The 22189-nt window shown below is 46.1% G+C and overlaps 1 protein-coding gene and 1 non-coding gene across 2 annotated transcripts in view; both read left to right on the plus strand.

Annotated features, from left to right (window-relative positions):
- The window catches only part of RPGRIP1 (RPGR interacting protein 1), a 36541-nt gene that overhangs the window by 3331 nt on the left and 11021 nt on the right, over nt 1-22189 (plus strand). Inside the window, exons 4-18 of the mRNA XM_053360967.1 lie at nt 278-416; nt 1580-1887; nt 4588-4687; nt 5783-5908; nt 7258-7363; nt 8494-8517; nt 8619-8765; nt 10600-10673; nt 12095-12225; nt 12707-12846; nt 13690-13863; nt 15613-15730; nt 16782-17234; nt 19415-19584; nt 20870-21203. Coding sequence (XP_053216942.1) covers nt 278-416; nt 1580-1887; nt 4588-4687; nt 5783-5908; nt 7258-7363; nt 8494-8517; nt 8619-8765; nt 10600-10673; nt 12095-12225; nt 12707-12846; nt 13690-13863; nt 15613-15730; nt 16782-17234; nt 19415-19584; nt 20870-21203 — 2544 coding nt within the window. The remainder of the gene's footprint in view (nt 1-277; nt 417-1579; nt 1888-4587; nt 4688-5782; nt 5909-7257; nt 7364-8493; nt 8518-8618; nt 8766-10599; nt 10674-12094; nt 12226-12706; nt 12847-13689; nt 13864-15612; nt 15731-16781; nt 17235-19414; nt 19585-20869; nt 21204-22189) is intronic.
- TRNAS-AGA (transfer RNA serine (anticodon AGA)) lies at nt 19026-19107 on the plus strand. Its single transcript has one exon. It is a non-coding gene; the product is annotated as a tRNA-Ser (tRNA).

A 22189-nucleotide genomic window follows, 5' to 3' on the forward strand; every position in this document is an offset into this window, starting at 1 on the left:
TGGAGTGCCTGGCCTAGTACAACTAGAGGGTGAAACTTAATTTTTGCAAATGCATTAAAAACCATCAGCTTACAGCCATGTTTGACCTCCACCCAATACATGGTGCTATCCTCCCAAGCTAGTTAACATTTGTAGAATCCTCTCCAATGGTCTGAAGACTGTCATGAATGATGAAATCACGAAATCTACAAGATTTCTGTATGGGTAGAAACTTCTTCCTTTGTTAACAGACCACATAGTGGATGATGTTCTTCCCAATTCTTTTGCTGCTCCCCAGCATCAGGTTCACTGGCAAGGACTCGGCGCCAGATAAACCGAGTGAACCGCACAGAGCTAGAGGACGGGTTCTTGCGACTTCACGATGAAAATCTCCTGCTCAAAGAGTTTGCCCGGAAGCAAGAGGACAGGATCAAAAGGTAAAAGGGAGTGACAGCTATTAATTAAATTGTCGTCCGTTGTCAGAGTATATTATTGTGTGTTGTCCATTACTCACAATCAACTGGCTGATTGTTCAGTTAATAGGTGTTTTAAATCTAAGGTCTTGCAGAAATGACTATAGTAAGCTAGAGTTCACATCTAAGACCAGCTTCAATGTGCCAAACAATAATAAAGAGAATGTTGCTGAGTCTACATAGGTCCCTCACCACTGAGCAATCCCAGCCTGTCATCATAGTTCAGAGTAGTCTATCGTCTCCGTAAACCACATCCCTCTCTCTTCTCCCACTTCCCGACCACCCTAATCTGGGTGGTGGCAGTTGGGTTTTGTGTTATATGTCTAGTTCGGTCAATAGAACTGGAAGTGTTGCATTAATTAAGATCAATTGAGCCGATGCTTTCCTTTGTTCCTTGAATGCCTCTGTTCAGTGAAGACTAATGCTACATTCTGCCACCAGGTGTCGCTGTCATGCTAATTGTGTTCTCTGTGTGCATGATGAAGCCAAGAGCACCATGGAGGCCTCTAGTGGCAGAATGCAAGCATTGCAACACTGCAAATTAAAAAAACAACAACACGGAAGGAAGGGGCTTCAGTCTAATGAGCATTTAAACTAGCCGTCACACAAGTCTTTGCGATAACAGAAAACACATATACAGATTGCACCATCAACACACCGTCTCACATCAGCCATATTTTCCCAAGTCTGCTAATAATAATAATAATTTATTTATACTCCGCCCTTCGGGCTGGGCTTCCCAGCCACTCTGGGCGGCTTCCAACAAAATATTAAAATACAGTAATGCATCAAACATCAAAAGCTTCCCTAAACAGGGCTGCCTTCAGATGTCTTCTAAAAGTCTGGTAGTTGTTGTTTTCTTTGACATCTGGTAGGAGGGTGTTCCACAGGGCAGGCGCCACTATTGAGAAGGCCCTCTACCTGGTTCCCTGTAACTTGGCTATATCTGGTTCCTTCTATCTTTCTTTCTATGACCCCTCTCTGAATCTTTTCCAACATGATTTGGCCTTCTTAAATGGTGCCCAGAACTTGAATCTCAAACATGGTCCTACGAACACCAATTACAGAGGATGTATTATTTCTTGAGAATGCCAAAACTGGATCTTTTCCTCCCTTTGCTCCATCAGGATGGGCACTAAACTATCAAGGCTCAGCCACGAGCGAATGCAAGTTGACGGGAGACCCGGGAGCTGGATCCGAAGCTCTGGAAGAAACCTGGACCTGGAGGAGGACCTGGAAGGGACTCGGGAGAGGGTTCGGGAACTGGAGAGACGAAATGAGGGTCTAAGGAACCGCCTGCTCTTCTACAAGCAGCAGCTCCAGCTGCAGAGTTTGGGTCGATACGGCCCTTACGGCTATGTCTCTCCCAGGGTAGATACAGGACTTCGGCGGGCACACACAGCCGCTGGACGAGTGCCTGAGAAAGTACGCAAAGGTAAAAAGAACTTGTGGGGGGGTATTGTGTTCATCGGCAGGGAGGTTCTGGGCTGAGCAATGGTTTTGCAATGCTAAAGGACGCATAATGAGTGTCAGGGACTGGCAGGATGCTGACGGGTGGGCAACAGTTGCACTAATGTACAGAGTATGGGAAAGAAGTAAGACGAATTTGAGTACAGGACAGCAAATATGACCTGGCAGGTGTTACTAAAACTTAGTGGGATGATGCAGAAGTCCCAGCAAAAGAAGAATGGATACAAAAACTTATGGGATACGCAGAAATGGCAAAACTTACTGGAAAAATAAGAAATCAAGATTTTTTTATAAAAGAATGGAAATGGTTTATTGAATATTTACAAATAAATTGTAAAGAGGCAGGATTATTGTAATAACCTGCAGTTTTATAAGAGTATATATTGAAAGTAGATGAATAAATGAACAAATTTAGTTAATTTGGATATGCAGAAAATATTATAAAATCAATTTAAGGAACTACAGAAAGAGGAAGGAAGCCAAGTTTTGAAATGTTAAAATGATTATAAAATTACTGAAATGTAAAAAATGGAAAATTATACATAATTTTTAAAAATAATAATAATAATAATAAAAGAAACTTAGTAGGATGGTACTCATAACTGGAATGTAGGAATTGAGAGGTAAATCCTGTTCAAAAGGAATAGATGAAACAAAAAGGGAAGAGGAGTGGCATTATACGTAAAGGATGTGTACACTTGTGAAGACCCAGAGCATGGAAGGCAGGTTGAGAATTTGTGGTTAAATTTGGAGGAGAGGGAAACAACAGTGACTTTGTTGTAGATATCTGCTAAGGACCTCTAAGCCAGGCTGAAGAATTGGATGATGCCTTCTTGAGCAGATGAGCAAACATTCAAAACGGAGAGATGTAGTAGTCATGGGAGACTTCAATGACCCCAGTACCTCTTGTAACTAAAATTAGGCTAAGAATGCCAGGTCTAGCGACCTCTACCACATGTGGTGGACCTGTGGTAGAGTGAAGGGCTTCTGGGAATTAATTTACAATGAACTTAAAAAAATCTTTAAGTACACTTTTCCAAAAAACCCCAAAGCCTTTCTACTGGGATTGACAGGGAAGGAAATTAAAAAGAAAGATAAAAATCTCTTTCTGTTACGAAAAAGGAGCAATGCAGCAGCGAGCTCCAGGTGGCTGGAAAGCCAAACAGGATGTTGATGTTTTGGGACTGTAGCGTGGGAACAAAGGACAGTCTATTCAGTGTACTGAGCACCGGATGTTAGCTCAGAGTGTCACATGATCTGTACTGGAAGTACATGGGAGGAGTAATTCTCTCTCTGCTGTTGGAGTTAAGAGAGTGCAGTCACGTTTTCTCTGTACTGCTGGAAGGACAGAAATAAAGGCATGTAAATACTTTCTGTCTGTCTCTTTCCCCTCCCTGGGGATGGCAGGGGAGGAGTGGTGTGTTCTTCTCACGTTGAGGAGGATCGCCGATTGAGATCTCGCCTGATCTTGCCGGGAGTCGCAGACAGGGAGGTCAACAAGGGACTCAAGCCGAGTGCCTGTAGAGTGGCAAATTCCTCTGACTAAGGCTTGATCCCGACACTTTCTGTATGCCACGACGGCTGCAAGAACTATCTTGGCTCACAATTGGAAAACAGATGTAATACCTACCATTATGGAATGGCAGGTTAAAATGATGAATTCCGCAGAACTGGCCAGACTATCAGGAAAACTACGAGATCAGGACAAACAGAAGTTTCAAGAAGGCTGGAGTATATATTTGGTGTACATAAGAGACGATTGTAAAACCTTAAAGACACTGGCAGGGTTAGAATGACTCTAACAGCGTATGGTAAAAATAAAGTTAAATATACAGAATACGCGATGTTAGAAAATATATGATACTTACCGAAGGGGTGGAGGGAAGTCCGAAGCTCAGCAGAGCTAAAGATAAATATGTGATTTATTTGTATAACGAATGTATGTTTAATGAAAAATAATAATAAAAAAATTATTGGGGGGAAAAGAAAAAAGAATGCCAGGTCTAACAAATTCCTCAATTCCCTCGCTGACAATTTCATTTCCCAGAAGGGTGGAAGAAGCAACAAGCGACTAGCAGGCTGTTGACTGGGGTGCAGTGGGGATGGGGGGACTCAGGAGAGGGGGGCAGTGAATTGTGGTAAACCGTATGAGCCAGGAGACAAGAGCCGGAGGCAGGGGAAGCTTCACAGCTGGAGGTGGGGCGCAGGATGGATCAGAAGAGGCAGTTCAAGCAAGTGGAGGGCCAGGTGCTTCCCCACCCTCTCCTGCACCAATGTCTCCCAGAACCAGGAGGGAGCTGAAGAGAGAAGAGCAGAGGCAGCTTTCACACGGGCACAGCCTCCAGCTGTGTGCGTGCAGCCCATAAACTGAGGGAGAGGGAGTGAGCCCCTGTTGCTACCACAGAGCACAGACCTGGGAATAGTTGCCTAGATGCTAGAGTGGTGTGCATAGAAACAACTGTAAGTGTCTGCTTTTAACAATAAGGAGTTAACTATCTTCCATGTGCATTGCTTTGACCCATGATAGTAGACTTCATTGAAGCTAATTGCACTGGCTTTTCGTGGACCCTACTGGTTTTTCTCTATAGAATGGGTGACCCAACAGGGCATGGGCTGAGGCGCATGATGTGTTGCTCGTAATTATTTATATTGTTTGGCCCAGCAGGAATGCGGGTTCAAGGGCCAGTGGTCAGACCAACCCACACAGCTCCTGCCCGCTATGGCGATCACACTCTGGAGGGATCTCGAGTTGAAACGGAGAGACTGTGAGTCTTGCCTGCCCATCCTACCCTCAACCGTTTGGCTACTGCGATTCTTTTCTTTTCTTTTGAAATAATATTTATTTGGTTTAACAAGTATAAAATTATAACAATACAATCATAAAGGTAAAGGGACCCCTGACCATTAGGTCCAGTCGTGACCGACTCTGGGGTTGCGGCGCTCATCTCGCTTTCTTGGCCGAGGGAGCCAGCGTACGGCTTCCAGGTCATGTGGCCAGCATGACTAAGCCGCTTCTGACGAACCAGAGCAGCACATGGAAATGCCGTTTACCTTCCCGTCGGAGTGGTACCTATTTATCTACTTGCACTTTGACATGCTTTCGAACTGCTAGGTTGGCAGGAGCAGGGACCGAGCAACAGGAGCTCACCCTGTCGCGGGGATTTGAACTGCCAACCTTCTGTTCGGCAAGCCCTAGGCTCTGTGGTTTAACCCACAGCGCCACCCGCGTCCCTAATACAATCATACACATTCACATTTACAGATTCCTCCGAATCTCTGGACTTCCCATCTCCCCGCCATGGTTCCTATTCTTAAACCTTTTCTCCTGCATCTTATATTGTAATTCACTTTGAGATGGGAGTAAAGGTAAAGGTACCCCTGCCCGTACGGGCCAGTCGTGTCCGACTCTAGGGTTGTGCGCCCATCTCACTTAAGAGGCCGGGGGGCCAGCACTGTCTGGAGACACTTCCGGGTCACGTGGCCAGCGTGATGAAGCTGCTCTGGCGAGCCGGCACCAGCACAGCACACGGAAACGCCATTTACCTTCCCGCTATAAAGTGGTACCTATTTATCTACTTGCACTTAAGGGTGCTTTCGAACTGCTAGGTGGGCAGGAGCTGGGACCGAACAACGGGAGCTCACCCCGCCGCGGGGATTCGAACCGCCGACCATGCGATCGACAAGCCCTAGGCACTGAGGTTTTACCCACAGCGCCACCTGCGTTTGAGATGGGAAGGAATGACATAAATAAATAAATAATATTAATGCATGCAAATGTTAATTGGATCCTCTCCTCTTCCCATTTTCCCAGGGACAATGAGCTGGAAACGAAGCAGCTACTTTTGTTTTCTTCCTTTCAGCACCCAGAGCCTGGTCCTTGCAGCGTTGGAGCTGGATCCTGAGTCGCTGAGTTCCACACACGGCAGAGATACGGACCCAGAAAGCGCCTGCTCCCTGCAGCGCCACCTAGAGGTCCGGGAACGCCGGTACAATGCCTGCACAATGCTTCATTCACGTATTATTTGATCCATGTTAAATCAGTCTCTCTAGCTCTGTTTTAAGGTCTTCTCAACTCTTGTTCCATTTCTCACCAAAACACTTAAATCGAACTTAATCCGTTCCGGGGAGAGCCAGATTCTGGGATGTCAAAGTATATATTTTCGGGCTTGAGTTTAAAACGGGGAAAACCAAACATGACTCATTGATAAGATATAGAGATTTGTAAATTGGGAGTGTTGACATGTGTTTCACTCTGAGTTTTGGCTTGTCATTGATCTTAATTATTTTTTGAACGTTTTAAATGTTTTTCATGGGTTATTACTGATAATTTTATTGTTTTACTTACTGTAAACAGTTTTGAGATTGGTTGTTTTTCTACATGGTACATGTACCTACGTGGTACATGAATTTTGTAAAATAAATCAAACAAACCTTTATTTTAACTTCTTGCTTCATCAGGAACATAAAAATTCAGATACAGTGGTACCTCGGGTACCACATACCACATACGCTTCAGGTTACATACGCTTCAGGTTACAGACTCCGCTAACCCAGAGATATTACCTCGGGTTAAGAACTTTGCTTCAGGATGAGAACAGAAATCGTGCTCCGGAGGCGCGGCAGCAGCAGGAGGCCCCATTAGCTAAAGTGGTGCTTCAGGTTAAGAACAGTTTCAGGTTAAGTACGAACCTCCGGAACGAATTAAGTACTTAACCTGAGGTACCACTGTATCTGTATGCAATAGCAGAAATGGCTGGAAAGTATTTTATTACAACCACGCCCCCCCCCAAATTTATTAACCTAAAGTAGTTTCCAGCCCTTTTCTTCTCATGAGGGAAGGAGAAAGGAGGGACAGATAAGTGTTGGCAGGTGGGTTTCACATTTAATGCTGGTCTCTTTATCCAACACAGACCTAACAAGACAATCTATTTCTTTTTGATGAGTATTTAAAATCTATTTTTATTAATACAAAGTTCAGTACAAAGTACCTATTTAAAACACACCAGAATAAAAGAAATACTTTTTAAAAAACTAATCTAAAGAGGAACAGGGGCAGAAAGAAGAAAAAAAAGGGGGGGAGAAAAAGAAAAAAGAGTGAGAGAAAAAGTAAAGAAAACAGGAAAAGATAAAAAGACTTCCGGTTCTCTGTCCGTCAGCTAAATATAGTATTGACTCATTAACATCCAGCTATTCTATTTTCTATGAGCCAATTTTTTTTCTTCAAATCCAGACATTACAAGCTCATTTTCTCTCCTACGCAAAAAATCTGCAAGAAGTTCCCAGTCCTTAATAAATGTCAATAATCAGCACCTATTTGTCTGATTTGCTGTTCCAGAGCTGCCATCCAGGAAAACGTGGAGCTGATTCGTCTGCAGAAGCTTCTGAGAGCCAAGAATTCAGAACTGGTGGTAACCAAAGCCCAGTTTGCTGGCTTACAGGAAGTGAGTCTTGCCAAATGCGGCCCACTGGGTTTCACTCTCTGGCCCCTGGGCTTCTCCCCAAGCCAAACCATTTCACACAGACATACCGATGATCTTCTGAGCCCTCCCAAGGGATTCAGGCCAGTGGCAACCTGGGGCCGTCAGAGGCAAAAGTGGATGGGATAATGGATGTACATTTTGCCTTTGTGCAGTAGGCTGGTTCCTACACACACACACTCACAAGGCACCTCCCTCTCTTCTCCTTCTAGGCAAGGAAGTGGCATTATCAAAATTCAAAGGCAAAGTCCAGAAAGGCAAAAACACTTGCGGCTGAGGGAGGAAGCAGTGCTAGTGAAGGCCACATTTGAGCCCTAGACCTAAGGTTCCTCATCCTCATCCCTGATCTCAATGGTATTTTCAGTTGTGCTTTACCACAGTTTGTGGTTTTTTGCAGATCCTTTTCAGAGCGTTTTTAATAGCTGTTTAGATCTAGCCCAAATTATTTAAAAACAGGTCGTGAGGGAAACTGAGGGAACCTGATCCCCACAAACTACTGTTGCACGCACACCACATGACTTCCCCATAAGATTCCTGGGAACTGTTGGACTTCCGGTCCGCTGCGGAGGAGAATGACGGTGTGCTAAGTTTCGTCCACAACACAGAGCCGGCAGAAAGGCTTTGAGGGCAGCGCTAGAGCTCAGTGCACCCCAAAAAAAAAACCCTACAGGAGAGTGGTGACCTGAGGGCTCCAGCGGAGCGAAAAATACATTCAATGATTCAATTATTTGACAGTATAGAACAAGGGTCAGCAAACTTTTTCAGCAGGGGGCCGGTCCACTGTCCCTCAGTCCTTGTGAGGGGCCGGACTATATTTTTTTTTGGGGGGGGGGAGAAAAGAATTCCTATACCACACAAATAACCCAGAGATGCGTTTTAAATAAAAGGACACATTCTACTCATGTAAAAATACGCTGATTCCTGGACTGTCTGCGGGCCGGATTTCGAAGGCGATTGGGCCGGATCCGGGCCTTAGTTTGCCTACCCATGGTATAGAGACTCCGTTTTCCTTCTTATATGTGACTTCCGACAAGGAAGGTACTTTTTTCCTCGTCCACCCCAATAATCCAGCCCTTTGCTTGCTATTCCTCCAGGCTTACGAGACTCAGCTCCAGCAGGTAACTTTCTCCAGTTCTGTTTGGTGGTGGCAGCATTGGGGGATTGGGACTCCACGGTCCCTCAAGGCTCTAGATCTCATGAATCTTCTTTGCTTCCCCAGAACCAAGAGGCATTGAGGTCAGCTAGCGAGGCCTTGCTAGCTCAGGTCGAAAAGCTGAATGCCCACCTCAGGGAGGAGAGTCAGAAGGTGGCAGCCCTGGAGAGCCAAGTAGAAATCCTTTCTCCACTGCAGGGAATGCTAGAAGATGTAAGTCCTGTCAGAAAGAATCCAGAAGAAAATGCTTCTCTCCTAGTTATCAAACTTCACTCCTTTTTTTTATTGAAACCATTTCTATACTGAGATATACAGTGCTTTTTTTCTATATAAAAAAAGGAAGGGTACTTTCATATTTACTCAAGAAAATCACCATTTTATAGTTCAAATCGGGGAAAATAAATACAGTAAATGGAGAAAAGTAGAAAGATTCACAAAGTGTTTAGAGGTATGTGTACCCCCAGAGAAAAAGCACTGGGGATATGTGTGATATGCCCCTGAGATGGTGCATTTTTGAATGTTGAAATCTGGACATTGGTTTAATTTCTGTTATAGGAATTCTAAGGTCTCAGATATAGAATAAACGTTGATAATTGCACAAGGAAAACACACACACGGTGCTTTTTTTCTTTAAAAAAATGTTTAGGGGTACTCTCATTTTCCTTCTCGTATTGAAATACTGCCCCTCAATGAGGCCAAACTTAGATTCACAAAATGTTTAGGGGTATGCGCACCCCTACGTCCATCCAGAAAAAAAAATTGCACAAGTATATAAACCACATGTCTAAACAGTACAGGAGAGCAATCCAAAAACCATCTTGGCTCTCTTAAAGACTCTAAATATTTCCTCTGCCTCCTTAATCCCTCTTGCCTGAGAACACATAGACAGATAGCAATTGGGGACGTTCCTGAAGGGATTCCTCTCCTATATCTACGAACCTCCTTCGTATTAGTTGTCATTGTTTGCCCAGATGCTCTGCATTGAGGGATGTGCGATGGGCACCCTTATTGTCTTATCAAATGCTAATGCTTTGAGCAAACTGTGTCTGGAACTATGGAAAAACTTGCTAAATCCTCAGGAATATCACACCTTGGCCTGCCTGAGCCACAGCAACCCCACCTTACCTGTGATGCCATTTCTGACTGTTTGTAGAGGGGGTGTGCTTCTTCTCCGTGTCAAAATGCAAACCCTTAAAAGAGATGTTTCTTCTTGGTTCTGGGTCTCTCTTGCCTCCTTGCTAGGGGGGAAGGGAACTCTGTTCCAACAAAAAAAATGAAGATCTGCCTTGCTGTCAGTGTATTCTGCCTCCATTCATCTCTGACCGATCATGGACTTAGGAGGACTCCATCCCTTGGGGAATTGGGCAGCAAAAGCCAAACACCCCTATTTTTCTATATCGTTTCCAAAGAAGGATGTCAGTCATATATATGATTTGAGCTTCTTAGCTGCATTTTATGTTTCCTTTATATTTGACAAACCTGGGGCCTGCATGTAAAACAGATGGTTTACCACTGAGCCACAGCCCTTCTGCATCCCATGGTTTTGCTCCTTTTGCCCGGCAGAATTATTCTGGTATTCAGAGACATACCTCTTCCAAAACGGAATACAGTGGTACCTCGGGTTAAGTACTTAATTCGTTCTGGAGGTCCGTTCTTAACCTGAAATTGTTCTTCACCTGAAGCACCGCTTTAGCTAATGGGGCCTCCTGCTGCCGCCGCACCGCTGGAGCACAATTTCTGTTCCCATCCTGAAGCAAAGTTCTTAACCTGAGGTAATATTTCTGGGTTAGCGGAGTCTGTAACCTGAAGCGTATGTAACCCGAGGTACCACTGTATGGTATACAGTATAGCCATCATGGCTAGAAACCACTGGTAGAGTTATATCCTCTATACATTCGTTTAAACCCCTTTTGAAGCCATGCAAGCCATTGGCAGAGTCAAAAATAAAAACAGAATATTTGCCCACCTTGCTTCCCATCCAATCTCTGGGCCACCACTGGCAGCTTGGATTCCACAACAAGATCCTGTATTGTGTTCCCTTTTTCAGTTTCAGGATAGAGTCCGGGACCTGGAGAAGGAGCGAGATTTGCTGAAGGAAGATTACGACAAACTGCTGGAGAGGTGAGAGATGGGCTGGCGGGAAAGGATAAGCAACTCGGGCGTTTGTTTCCTCTCAACAAAAGCCATTCGTGCTGCAGTTGGGAACTTCAGACACAGGGCCAAATGTGGCCCTTCAATTCTCTCTGTTTGAGCCTTAGGACTTTCCAGATCAAACCCTGTTATGTACTGAAGTTCTCACCCTGGGCCAGCAGGGGGATACTGTGGATAGTTTTCACTCAGGTCTGCATATGCAAATAAGGAATTGAAAGTGACGTTCAGTGATTGGATAGTTACAGAAAGTTGTTACTGTTGCTTTGTAGTGGAACGCTATTTAAGCAGGTTGGCTGAACCCTTCAGCCCAGTTCTGTTCTGGCCTGTGAATAAACAAGAGCTGTTTGAAGAATCGCTGTGTCGTCTGATATGTTCACCCACAACTTAACAAACCCGTTCCTCAGTGAAGCCCACTTTCCCCACTTATTGAATGTTTTTGTTTTGGCCTGTTTGTTTTAGAATGTGTCTGTGAACTCTGATATTGGTCACATTCACATAATAATAATAATAATAATAATAATAATAATAATAATAATAATAATAATGTGGTACCTCAGGTTACATACGCTTCAGGTTACATACGCTTCAGGTTACATACGCTTCAGGTTACAGACTCCGCTAACCCAGAAATAGTACCTCAGGTTAAGAACTTGCTTCAGGATGAGAACAGAAATTGTGCAACAGCGGGAGGCCCCATTAGCTAAAGTGGTGCTTCAGGTTAAGAACGGACCTTCAGAACGAATTAAGTACGTAACCAGAGGTACCACTGTAATAATAATATTTCTGACTCATTTATAGCGTCCCCCCTCCTTGTGTGTAGATCCACCTTGGGTTGCCCCAGTCACTCTGGGTGGCTTCCGACACATATAAAAACATTAAAAAGCATTACAGATTAAAAGGCTTCCCTATACAGGGAAGCACTGACTAGGATGCCATTCAAAGCACTATGGTATCATTTTAAGCACTTATGGCTTCCCCAAAAGAATTCTGGGAAATGTAGTTTGTTAAGGGTCCTGAGAGTTCTTAGGAGACCCCTCACATTTTTTGCGGTGATTGAACAATCAACCCCTCTTCGTAGGGAATTCTGGGAATTGTAGCTCTGCGATGGGGGGATAGGGGTTGCCTAACAACACTCAAGAACCAAAACAAACCGCAGCTCCCAGAATTATTTGAGGGGAGCCATAACTGCTTGAAATGATATCACAGTGCCTTGAATGTATGGTGTGAATATGGCCAATATCTTTGGGTAAACCTGGATGAAAGACGGAGGCGTGTAGAAATAGACAGGCATTTTTGGTATGGAAAAAGGGCTCCTCACTAGAATTTACAGGAACATAGGCAAGGATTTTGTGGCCCTTTTGGATATGCAGCAAATCTATGTGTCTCTTTAGCTGCCTCAGCAATACCCAGCACCCCCTAGACGTGGTTCCCCAGAAGGACAATGCCCCTTGCTTGGAAGAACAGCTCAGCTCAGCAACTGCAGAGAAGCAGAGACTGCAGGAGGAGCTGGAGAAGGAAAGAGGTGAGGGGGCCAACAGGAGGCTGGCAGGGAAATGACTGAATAGGCAAAACACGTCCCCTTGCATCTCACTAACAGTGAAGTTCGAAACAAGAGGTGGGGGACCACAAGCCCAGGAAGCAGATGCGGCCCTCTGCACCTTTCTGTCTGGCCCTCGGGTCTTTGGTCAAGTTGGACTGCAGCCTATTGCAGAAATGTCGTCTCACTTGCCCCGCCCACTTTTGCCTCTGGCCCCACCCACCACTGGCACGCGGCCCCCAGAAGGCTGTCTGTGAGGGAATGTGGCCCTTGTTCTTGCTGCTGTTGTTTCGTTGGCTTTTATAAATACCTTCCCCCTGCTCCAAGCTCAGGTGTGGACTGATAATTAGAATTGAGGGTAAAAATAATTGACAAGTTACAGGAAAGGAACGGTCAGGCCTATTGAGAACAGGTAGCAGGTGGCAACCTTGCAATTCATCCCAAATCCTTGCTTTCCCCCCATAAGCTCTGAACGAGGAACTGAAGCAGGAAGTGAGCCAGCTGCTGCAGGAACGCCCACAGGAAGTCGGCTTCTTGCGGGAGAAGGCGGCCATCTTGGATAACCAGACTAGAGAGGAAGACTTTCCATCCAGTCTAGTAGTTGAGGTAGGCACTGGGTAAAAGCACACACTTAGCAACTGGACCTTAGATACCGGCATTGTACATACAAACACACACATATATGCAGGTAGGCATCGATTTCCATTCCGACCTTTGTTTGTCACACGCAGCTCTGTTTCCATCCTGCTGCTGTTCAGCTTCCTACAAAGACTATGTTATTTCTCTCGCGGTTCATTATGTTACAATTACGTGATTCCACCCTGTTCGTTTCGATGCAAAGAAAGCCCAATGCAAATATGGCAGGAAAGTAATCTGTCATGTATTGTTTGCGAACTGAGAACAACAGCAGCGGTGAATACCAGTTGTGTTTGATGGATTGGTTTCCATTCTGGATATGGGATACATAAGCAAAACACTGGCAATTTCCATTCCCGTTTTTGTTTCTGTCAGAATTCTCCAGTATCCGCACGCACAAATTACTGGTATCATAAGCATTGCAAGTCTTCGGCTGCCGTTTCCTGGTCTTAATTAAATTGCAAGGAGTTCCAATCTGAACAGGCAGCTGAGCTCTTGCAAGGCTCATCTTGCTTGTGTTAATTGCCAGTGACATTTAGTTTAGAACATTTTTTGGGGGGGATAAAATACCTCTCCCTGCACAGATTGGCATTTTATGTAAAAAGGACCCGATCCAAGGTAAAGCAGATACCAGCGGATTAAAATGCCGAAGCAATAGAGTGAGCAAGTCGTCAGTGACATAGATCAGCCCAGTTCCATGAAATGGATTTGCTTTTCCTCCATTTTCTGATTTGGCATGGTAGTCACGTACGCACATCGAGCCCCACACATTTCCTTCCATCTCTCTCCCCCCTCCCCTTTTTTTCTTTGCAGCCCCTCTATGTAGAAGGTCTGGAGAGAGAGTCTGAGAAGGAAGAGATGTTTGCCCAACGGAGTCTAAAGCGAAGGCTTCACGAGACAGAGGCCGCCCATGCTGAGACCGTGCTGGAGCTAGAGAAGACCCGGGACATGCTCATCTTACAACACCGCATCAACCGGGACTACCAGGTGAAGCAAGGAGACTGAGTTGCCCACCTGGGAGATGGAACAAAGGGGGGAGGGTCTTTTTGGAGGACTCGGGGTGTGTGCAAACAAGCATATTCACTGTGTCTTCACCAGGGTCAAGCTCAGTGAAAACTAGTTCTGTGAGTTTGCATTAAGTTGAATGGGTACAGCGCTGATTGGCTAGCGCCCATGATGTCCTCAAGAAACTTCTCTCCACCCCACATCAGTGGAATAGTTTTGCAACTTTTACATTTTTATTTAACGGGAAAGGAATTCAGAATAGCCCAAATGTGCAAGGGCACAATTCACAAAGCATCCAAGGGAAAATGAGGAGATGAAAATTTTAGGTATAGAGAACTCCATTTTATAGGGCCTAACCTGTTCGAATGTGGATACTTTCTGGGGGGATGGCCAAATTCAGTCTTCAACAAATGTATCGATAGAATTCCTTTACTTACATTGGTGCCTTCACACATTTCCTGCAGAAACACAAGCCTTAGGAGGGGCAGGCAAGCAAAGCAGTTTTGCCACCTTATTCCCAGCCACCCACCTTATTCCCACCCTCTGCCTTTCAGCAGCTGCATGGCAGACAGAAATTCTGGATCTGATTCTTGCATGATTTGTGTAGCTGTAAGGGAGCATTTGGGCACGATGCACGGTATTTTGTGAATCAAATGTGCTTTGCCAAGCAGGAGGCTGAAGGAAGGCAGACATCCCTCACTAAAGCTGTATCAAAACGTTATAAGAAAAAACTGCTCCTTTTCCCTTATGGGGTATCCAAGAGAGGCCTACCAGAGAATATTGATAAGCAAGGCAGCTAGTAAGCCTGATCTTTATTCATCTGTTGCAACAAGGTGCTCACTACCACACACAGGAGGCAGGAGGGACCCAGAACAACGGTGCGCAAGCCCTTATATAGACTTTTGAAATTGCCCATCCTGTAGCCAGAGACCACCTCCGAAACATCATACATACATCACAGGAGGCAGTCCACCACAAAAATCCTGTCTGCCAGGAAACCTGACAATGGTCACTGATTGCCTTACCTGGGCAGCCTGGCCATTCTTTTGTGATGGTAAATGCTTTAATTCCTGAATCCAGGTCACAGGCTCACCCAATTCACATGTCCTTAAGATAGGTAAGCATAAGACAATGGAGACGCTTTCCCATTTCCTTCCTCCTTGCAAAGACATATTTGAGGTCAATTTGGGAGAGTCAAAATGGCTTCAGGATTGCTCTCCTGTACTATTTCAGATATACTTACGTATGTGTTTGCCTTGTAAATTTATGAACATATGATTGTTAGAATTCCTGCTCTGTGATTGCAGTCATGGGATTGTTGTCTTTCGCATGACGGTATATGTTTTGACTCCACAGAGCGGGAAGTGACGGAGACAGGATGTTTGTGCTACTGTGTTCCTGACAATGATTTATATATATATATATGAGACCTTAGAATTCCTATAACAAAAATGTCCTCCTGTGAGCTTGCTTTCTGGGGTGGAGTTATATTGTTTTGTTACATCGCACTGTATTCTATTGTAGCTTCTCAGTTTCGTTCATTCGGTACATGTGTTTCATCGGCTATTTTTTAAGCCGCTTAAGGGACTAAGCGGTATATAAATAAATAACCTAAAGCAGCTGCAAGTGGAGGAGCAGGGAAACGAGAGTCCTCCTCATCTCTCTCCCGGCTGAGTCTTGAGGCTGACTGTAGGTACCTTTCTCTCTTTGGCCGGCATGCCTTGGTTCCAGGCAGAGCTGGACGGGGTGCTGCTGCAGACGGCAAGAGAGAAGCAGGAGCACGAGGAGAAGGAGCAGCAGATGGGCCGCCTTCTGGACCTGCGTGGGGCCCGCATCCGCCAACTTGAAGGTAGGCATGTGGACGGGCATACCTTCTCTCCATGCAATCTCTAGCTCCCTATCCACACCATAGATAGAAAGCACTCTTTAGATCTGCACAAGGTGGAACGTGTGCAGAGGAGGGTGAATAAGATGATCAAGGGTCTGGGAAGGAAGCCTTATGAAGGGAGTTGGGTATGTTCAGCCTGGAGAAGAGAAAGCTGGGGGTTGATACAAGAGGAACCTTCAAATACCAACCGCAGAAGAGGGAACAAGCTTGTTTTCTGCTGCTCCGGAGTGTAGGAATCCAACCAATGTGTTCAAATTACAAGGAGATTCCAACTAAACATTTGAAAGAGCTGTTCAGTGGTGGAGCGGACTCCCTCGGGAGGTGGTGGACATTCAGTGGAGGACGGATGGTCCTCTGTCAGGGATGCTTGAGTTGAGATTACTGCATTGCTGTCAGGGACCGTGCTGAAGAGAGCTGCACTGAGGAGGAATGGTGGGAGCCTCCCCTGCTCTTGCTCTACAGCCTGACTCTTCCCAGGAGCAGGAGGACAGTATAGATTTGGAACAGTGGTTTGCAGAGGGACATAGTTCAGAAGGCAGAAGCTGGGAAATACTGGATGGGGAACAGCTAGGAGAAGAGAGACTGGAAGAGAGAGGGTTAACAGATTCACAGTCTCTGGACAGCATTCACCTCCCTTCTCCAAAGTCACGAGAGCTCAGAAAGTGGCAGCACAGAAAGTACAGAGGGTACAAGCTCAGATTACAAAACATAGGTGTGATGTAGATTATAATAGGGACAGAAGGGGGTGCAATCCTTAACTGGGAGCACCCCCATTCTAGGAGATGTGTTCATTGTTCTCTTGCTATGATTATTAAAGTTTCTAACTGGTAAGAAGACTCCTATTACTTTGTTCTGCTTATCTACTGCCACGGGGGAGGAAGCCGATTCCCTGAAGCCTGACAATTGCAGGGGGTTGGCCTAGATGACCCTCGGGGTCCCTTCCGATTCTGTGGTTCTGTGAACAGGTCTTTGTGGCTCTGTCTTGTTTCCCCACCCTCCCACCCCACTCCAGCGCAGTTGAAGGACGTGGCCTACGGAACGAGGGCAGCCCCGTTTCCTCCTAGAGAGGGTGACCCATCCATGGAAGCAGTCCCTGACCAGGCCCCACAGCTGCGGCGCGGAGAGAACCTCTTCGAGCTGCACATCTCAGGCGCGGTGCTGTCGGCCGAGGCGCTGCGTCTGCTGGGGGACCCGGAGCCCCTCACCTTTTGCACGTACTCCTTCTACGACTTCGAGACCCACTGCACGCCGGTGGTGCGTGGCTCCCGCGCCCGCTATGGCTTCACCTCTCAGTACGTGGTGCAGGCCGAGCCGTTTTTCCTGCAATACCTGCAAGGCGCCACGTCCCGCCTCGACCTCCACCTTGCCTCGGCCGTCGAACACGCCACCCTGGCCTCCTGCTGGCTCCGCTTTGGCGAGGTGCTGGGCAGCGGGGAGAAGGTGCACGCCACGGCGGTGCTCCGCGGTAAGGATTGCGCCGCTCCAACTGTGGCAGATGTTTTGGAGTCGGAAAAGACTCAAAGAAGGGCAACCAAAATGATAAAGAGCATAAGAGCCTGCCAGATCAGCCCTGTGGCCCATATATATAGTCTGGCACCCTGTTCTCAGTGTGGCCACCAAGATGCCCATGGGAAACCTGCAAACAGGATTTGAGCATGAAAGCAATTGCCCCCTGTGGGAATGTTCAAGGAGGCAGGAGAGGATATATTGTTTGTTAATATCCTTCCTAACATGCGCTAGCAAGTTCTATAACTTAGCAGAGTTTTACATTCCCCTTTCTAAACACACAGCGGATAACTGGTTGCAGGCTTGCTTAAGCCTCTTAATATTAGCTTCCTGGTAAGTTCCCTTATATCCCCCTTAAAAGAATAAACATGCCACAATCTTGCTTAAAGTATATAAAAGAAGTTTACAGAGGTATCTCGGGTTACAGATGCTTCAGGTTACAGACGCTTCAGGTTACAGACTCCGCTAACCCAGAAATAGTACCTCAGGTTAAGAACTTTGCTTCAGGATGAGAACAGAAATCGTGCTCCGGTGGCACAGCAGCAGCGGAAGGCCCCTTTAGCTAAAGTTGTGCTTCAGGTTAAGAACAGTTTCAGGTTAAGAACGGACCTCCGAAACGAATTAAGTACGTAACCAGAGGTACCACTGTACTCACATCATCAGTTCACAGTTGGATCCTTGAAGGCAGACTTAGTTACAAAATATATACATGTGGATCTACCCCATATGGGGGGTGTTAATCCCAGTGCCTGCAGACTGGCAGTCACTGCAGTTCACGCAACGAAAGGAAGATGGAAAAGAAGGAAGTAGGGGGGAGAGGGCTGCATGCCTTGTGCTTTTGTTACCTGCACAGGTAAGGTCACGCTCACCTCTAGTCACATGCAAGAGGAAGTATGTCCCAGGCCAGGAGGGAACACGAAGTTCCGACTGGCTGGACCAAACATCCCCTTGCATGTCCACTCTAGGAAAACAAGGAATGTTGTATTTGACTGCTACCTATGTATCACATCCCACATGCCATGGTTTCCAGCAACTGGTACAGTGGTACCTCAGTTTTCGAAGGTAATCCATTCTGGAAGACCATTCAATTTCCGAAACATTTGGAAACCAAGGTACAAAGGGTGGCCTGCAAATTCAATAGAGAAAATTGGAAAAAAAACTCAGCGGAAGCCGTTCGACTTCTGAGGCGCATTAAAAAATGGAAGCATTTACTTCCGGGTTTCCTGCGTTCGAAAATCAAAACGATCAACTTCCGAGACTTTCAGACTGTGGCAGCAAAGCCCTCTCCTCCATGAATTGGTCTAATAATTTGAATAAGGGGATGGAGCGATTCCCCTCTAAGAAAAAGTTGCAGCGTTTGGGGGGGGGGGTTAGTTCAGAGAAAAAGCAAGCAAGAGGTGGCATGATAGAATTTTATAAAATTGTGCATGGCATGGGTTAAGTGGATCGAGAAAAGTACCACCACCACCCCGGCCATAACGCTAGCACTTCTGCAATGAAGCTGAATATTGGAAGATTCAGGACACATAAATTAGCATACTTTTTCTCGCAGCACAAAGTTAAACGATGGAACAGAATGCAATGATGGCCACCAATTCATAGAGGATGAGGCTATCAGCAGCTATGGCTCTACTGTCGGACTTTGACAGCGCACACCCTCTCTTGTTTTCCAAAGCAGGTTATGTTCTTACAGAACAGGGATGGAGAACCTCCTTCCCTACATCACTTAATCATCATGCTTGAGCAGCTGGTAGTCGTGGCCGAGTGGTTAAGGCGATGGACTAGAAATCCATTGGGGTCTCCCCGCGCAGGTTCGAATCCTGCCGACTACGTAATCGTGCTTTTGCTTCCGAACGAGGGAGAGTGGCTCTTGGGCTTGAATCCTGCTTCATGGTTTCCCCACATGTTCGGGGCAGCCACTGTGAGATCAGGAGGCTGGGCTAGATGGGCTTGATCCAGGAGGCTGCTTTTAAGTTCTTGGGATGTGGGGAGTCTGTTAGGGCTGGGGGCCACAGACCCCTGATCCCTCCCTACCCAACTCTGGCAAGCTTCTGGAGGAGGGACTGACGCCTCTCTCTTGTTATTCCCCCAATCCTTGCCGCAATCTCCTGCCCACACCCCGGCACCACATAACTCCAGGTTCCAACGGCGAAGATTTCGGCATCCTAGAATATTGGGCGAGGCTTCGCTTCCCAATGGAGCAGATCCTAAGGCTCCACCGTCAGCGAACCAAAGCCTTGGGCTACCTGTCTGCGGGGGTCCAGCACGCCATGGTGGCCCATCAGGGCTGGAGGCAGGAAGAGGAGAAGGTGAGGACAGCAGAGCGGGGGGAGCTGGTGTGTACATTGCCAAATAGCTCCAGTGTTCTAGTCCTCATGAGGATGGGCGAAACGGCAATTATGTAAATATTAATCTGAGATTGAGAGGAGAGGTGATAACCATCTTTAAATATCAGGTTTATTTTCTTCTACCCATCACTGAACAGCACCTTAAGCTTTGGAAAGGGGACTAAGGAAGCCATTTTAATGAACTTGTTACCAGTTCTTTGCAAGAATCCCAGGCCAAACCGAAGATCAAGGGTCTGGAAACCAAGCTTCATGAGGAATGGTTGAGGGAACTGGGCATGTTTAGCCTGGATAAGAGGAGACTGAGAGGAGATATGGTAGCCATCTTCAAATATCTCAAGGGCTGTCGCAGAGAGGATGGAACGAGCTTGCTTTCTCCTGCCCTGGAGGGTAGGACTCCAACCAATGGCTTCAAGTTCCAAGAAAGGAGATTCTGACTCAACATCAGGAAGAACTTTCTGACAGTAAGAGTTGTTTGACAGTGGAACAAACACCCTGGGGAAGTTGTGGACTCTCCTTCTTTGGAGGCTTTTAAGCAGAGGTTGGAAGGTCATCTGCCCTGGGTGCTTTAGCTGAGATTCCTGCATTGCAGGGGTTGGACTGGATGACCTCTAGGGGTCCCTCCCAACTCTACAATTCTATGATTCTAAGATGTGACGTCTGTTCCTCCATCCCCACCAAAGGCTCAAGGTGGGTAGGGGCACTGAAGAAATGAACCGCAATAAGTAGATCCAAACACATTGTGGGAGTCATCTGAAGAGCCCCAGACTCCCTACGTTGCTTTTTCACTCTTCCATCATCACCCTGAGACCTGAAGGAGCGTCTCCACCCCCATCATTCTGCCTGGACACTGAGGTCCAGCACCGAGGGCCTTCTGGCGGTTCCTTCCATGCGAGAAGTAAGGTTGCAGGGAACCAGGCAGAGGGCCTTCTCGGTGGTGGCGCCCGCCCTGTGGAACGCCCTCCCACCAGATGTCAAGGAAATGAACAGCTATCTGACTTTTAGAAGACTCCTGAAGGCAGTCCTGTATCGGGAAATGTCTGGTGTTTTATCGTGTTTTTAATATTCTGTTGGGAACTGCCCAGAGTGGCTGAGGACAACCCAGCCAGATGGGTGGGATATGTATGTATGTATGCATGCATGCATGCATGAATGTATGTATAAATAAATAAATTATTATTATTATTATTATTATTATTATTATTATTATTATTATTTATTACCCTGTCCTCTTTTTCCCCTGTAGCAGGCCCTGGGAGCAGGCTGGAACGAGGTTTGTGTGCAGATTGAAAGCTGCTCCAGCTTGCGCAGTCGCTGGTTGGGCTCTCAGCCCAGCCCCTACGCCATGTACCGCTTCTTCACCTTCCCGGACCACGACACCATCACCATCCCTTCAAGCAACAACCCCCACTTTGGGGACGCCCAGAACTTTGCTCTGCGCATCACGCCCGAGCTGCACCATTACTTGCTCCGGGATAGCCTGCAGGTTTATGTGTTCGACGACGAAGACGAGGAAGCAGGCAGCTACCTGGGAAAGGCCCAGATCCCACTGGTGCCCCTGGCACAAGGGCGCAGCGTCGCAGGTGAGATGGGCATATCTCGGGGTGGAGAGATTTATCTCGGGCTGCAGGCGCTCAATACATTTAAGGCATGTTTCAAGCATGTGACTTCCTCCCAAAGACGCCTGGAAACTGTAGTTTTCCCCTCACAGAGCTGCAATCCCTAACACCCTTAGCTAACTGCAGTTCACATGATTCTTTGGGGGAAAGTTGTGTGCTTTAAATGAACTTTCTGTGTATGATGTGGATGCAGCCACAGTTTCTCATTTCACAAAAGTATTATATAAATAAATAAATAAAAGTGGGGCTCAACTCATACTTTTCAAAAGATTTTATTTATGCTTTTCAAGTTTATACATTTCATTAGCTTTACAATCAATTTAACATTTCAAAATTTGACTTCCCCCTCTTTCTGCAGTTCCTTAATTTTTTTTAAAAAAAAAATCTTCTGCATATCCAAATTCATTTAACTTGCTCATTTAATTATCTACTGTAAATATATACTCTTTTGAAACTGCAGGTTATTACAAGAATCCTGCTAATGTTTTTACCTGTTTACATTTTTGCGAGGAATTCCCTCTGATAAAATGCATTTCTCTATGTCATTTTCACTATGATGAGCATATTTCTACACATTTTTTGGGGCTGGTGTAGTGGTTAGAGTGTTGAATTAGGACCTGGAAGACCTGTGTTCAAATCTACACTCAGCCATGAAGCTCACTGGGTGACTTCAGCCAGTCTCTATCTCTCAGCCTAATCGACCTCACAGGGTTATTGGGAGGATAGGGAAATCATAGGGAAGGGAAATCATGTATGCCACCCTCAGCTCCTTAAAGGAAAGGTGGGAGGGGATTTTCAGTAGGTAAATAAATAAATCGGCTGCCTTATTGTGGAAACTGCACATTTTAAAGTCATCGGTGTCAAACCTGGGTTGCATCATCGTTCAGTGTGACAAAATCATTTCAGCTGAGACCCAAACACAAACCACCTGTGTCGACTCTTCCTCCCTC

Source organism: Podarcis raffonei, chromosome 13, assembly GCF_027172205.1.
Source record: "Podarcis raffonei isolate rPodRaf1 chromosome 13, rPodRaf1.pri, whole genome shotgun sequence".
Classification (NCBI taxonomy): Eukaryota; Metazoa; Chordata; class Lepidosauria; order Squamata; family Lacertidae; genus Podarcis; species Podarcis raffonei.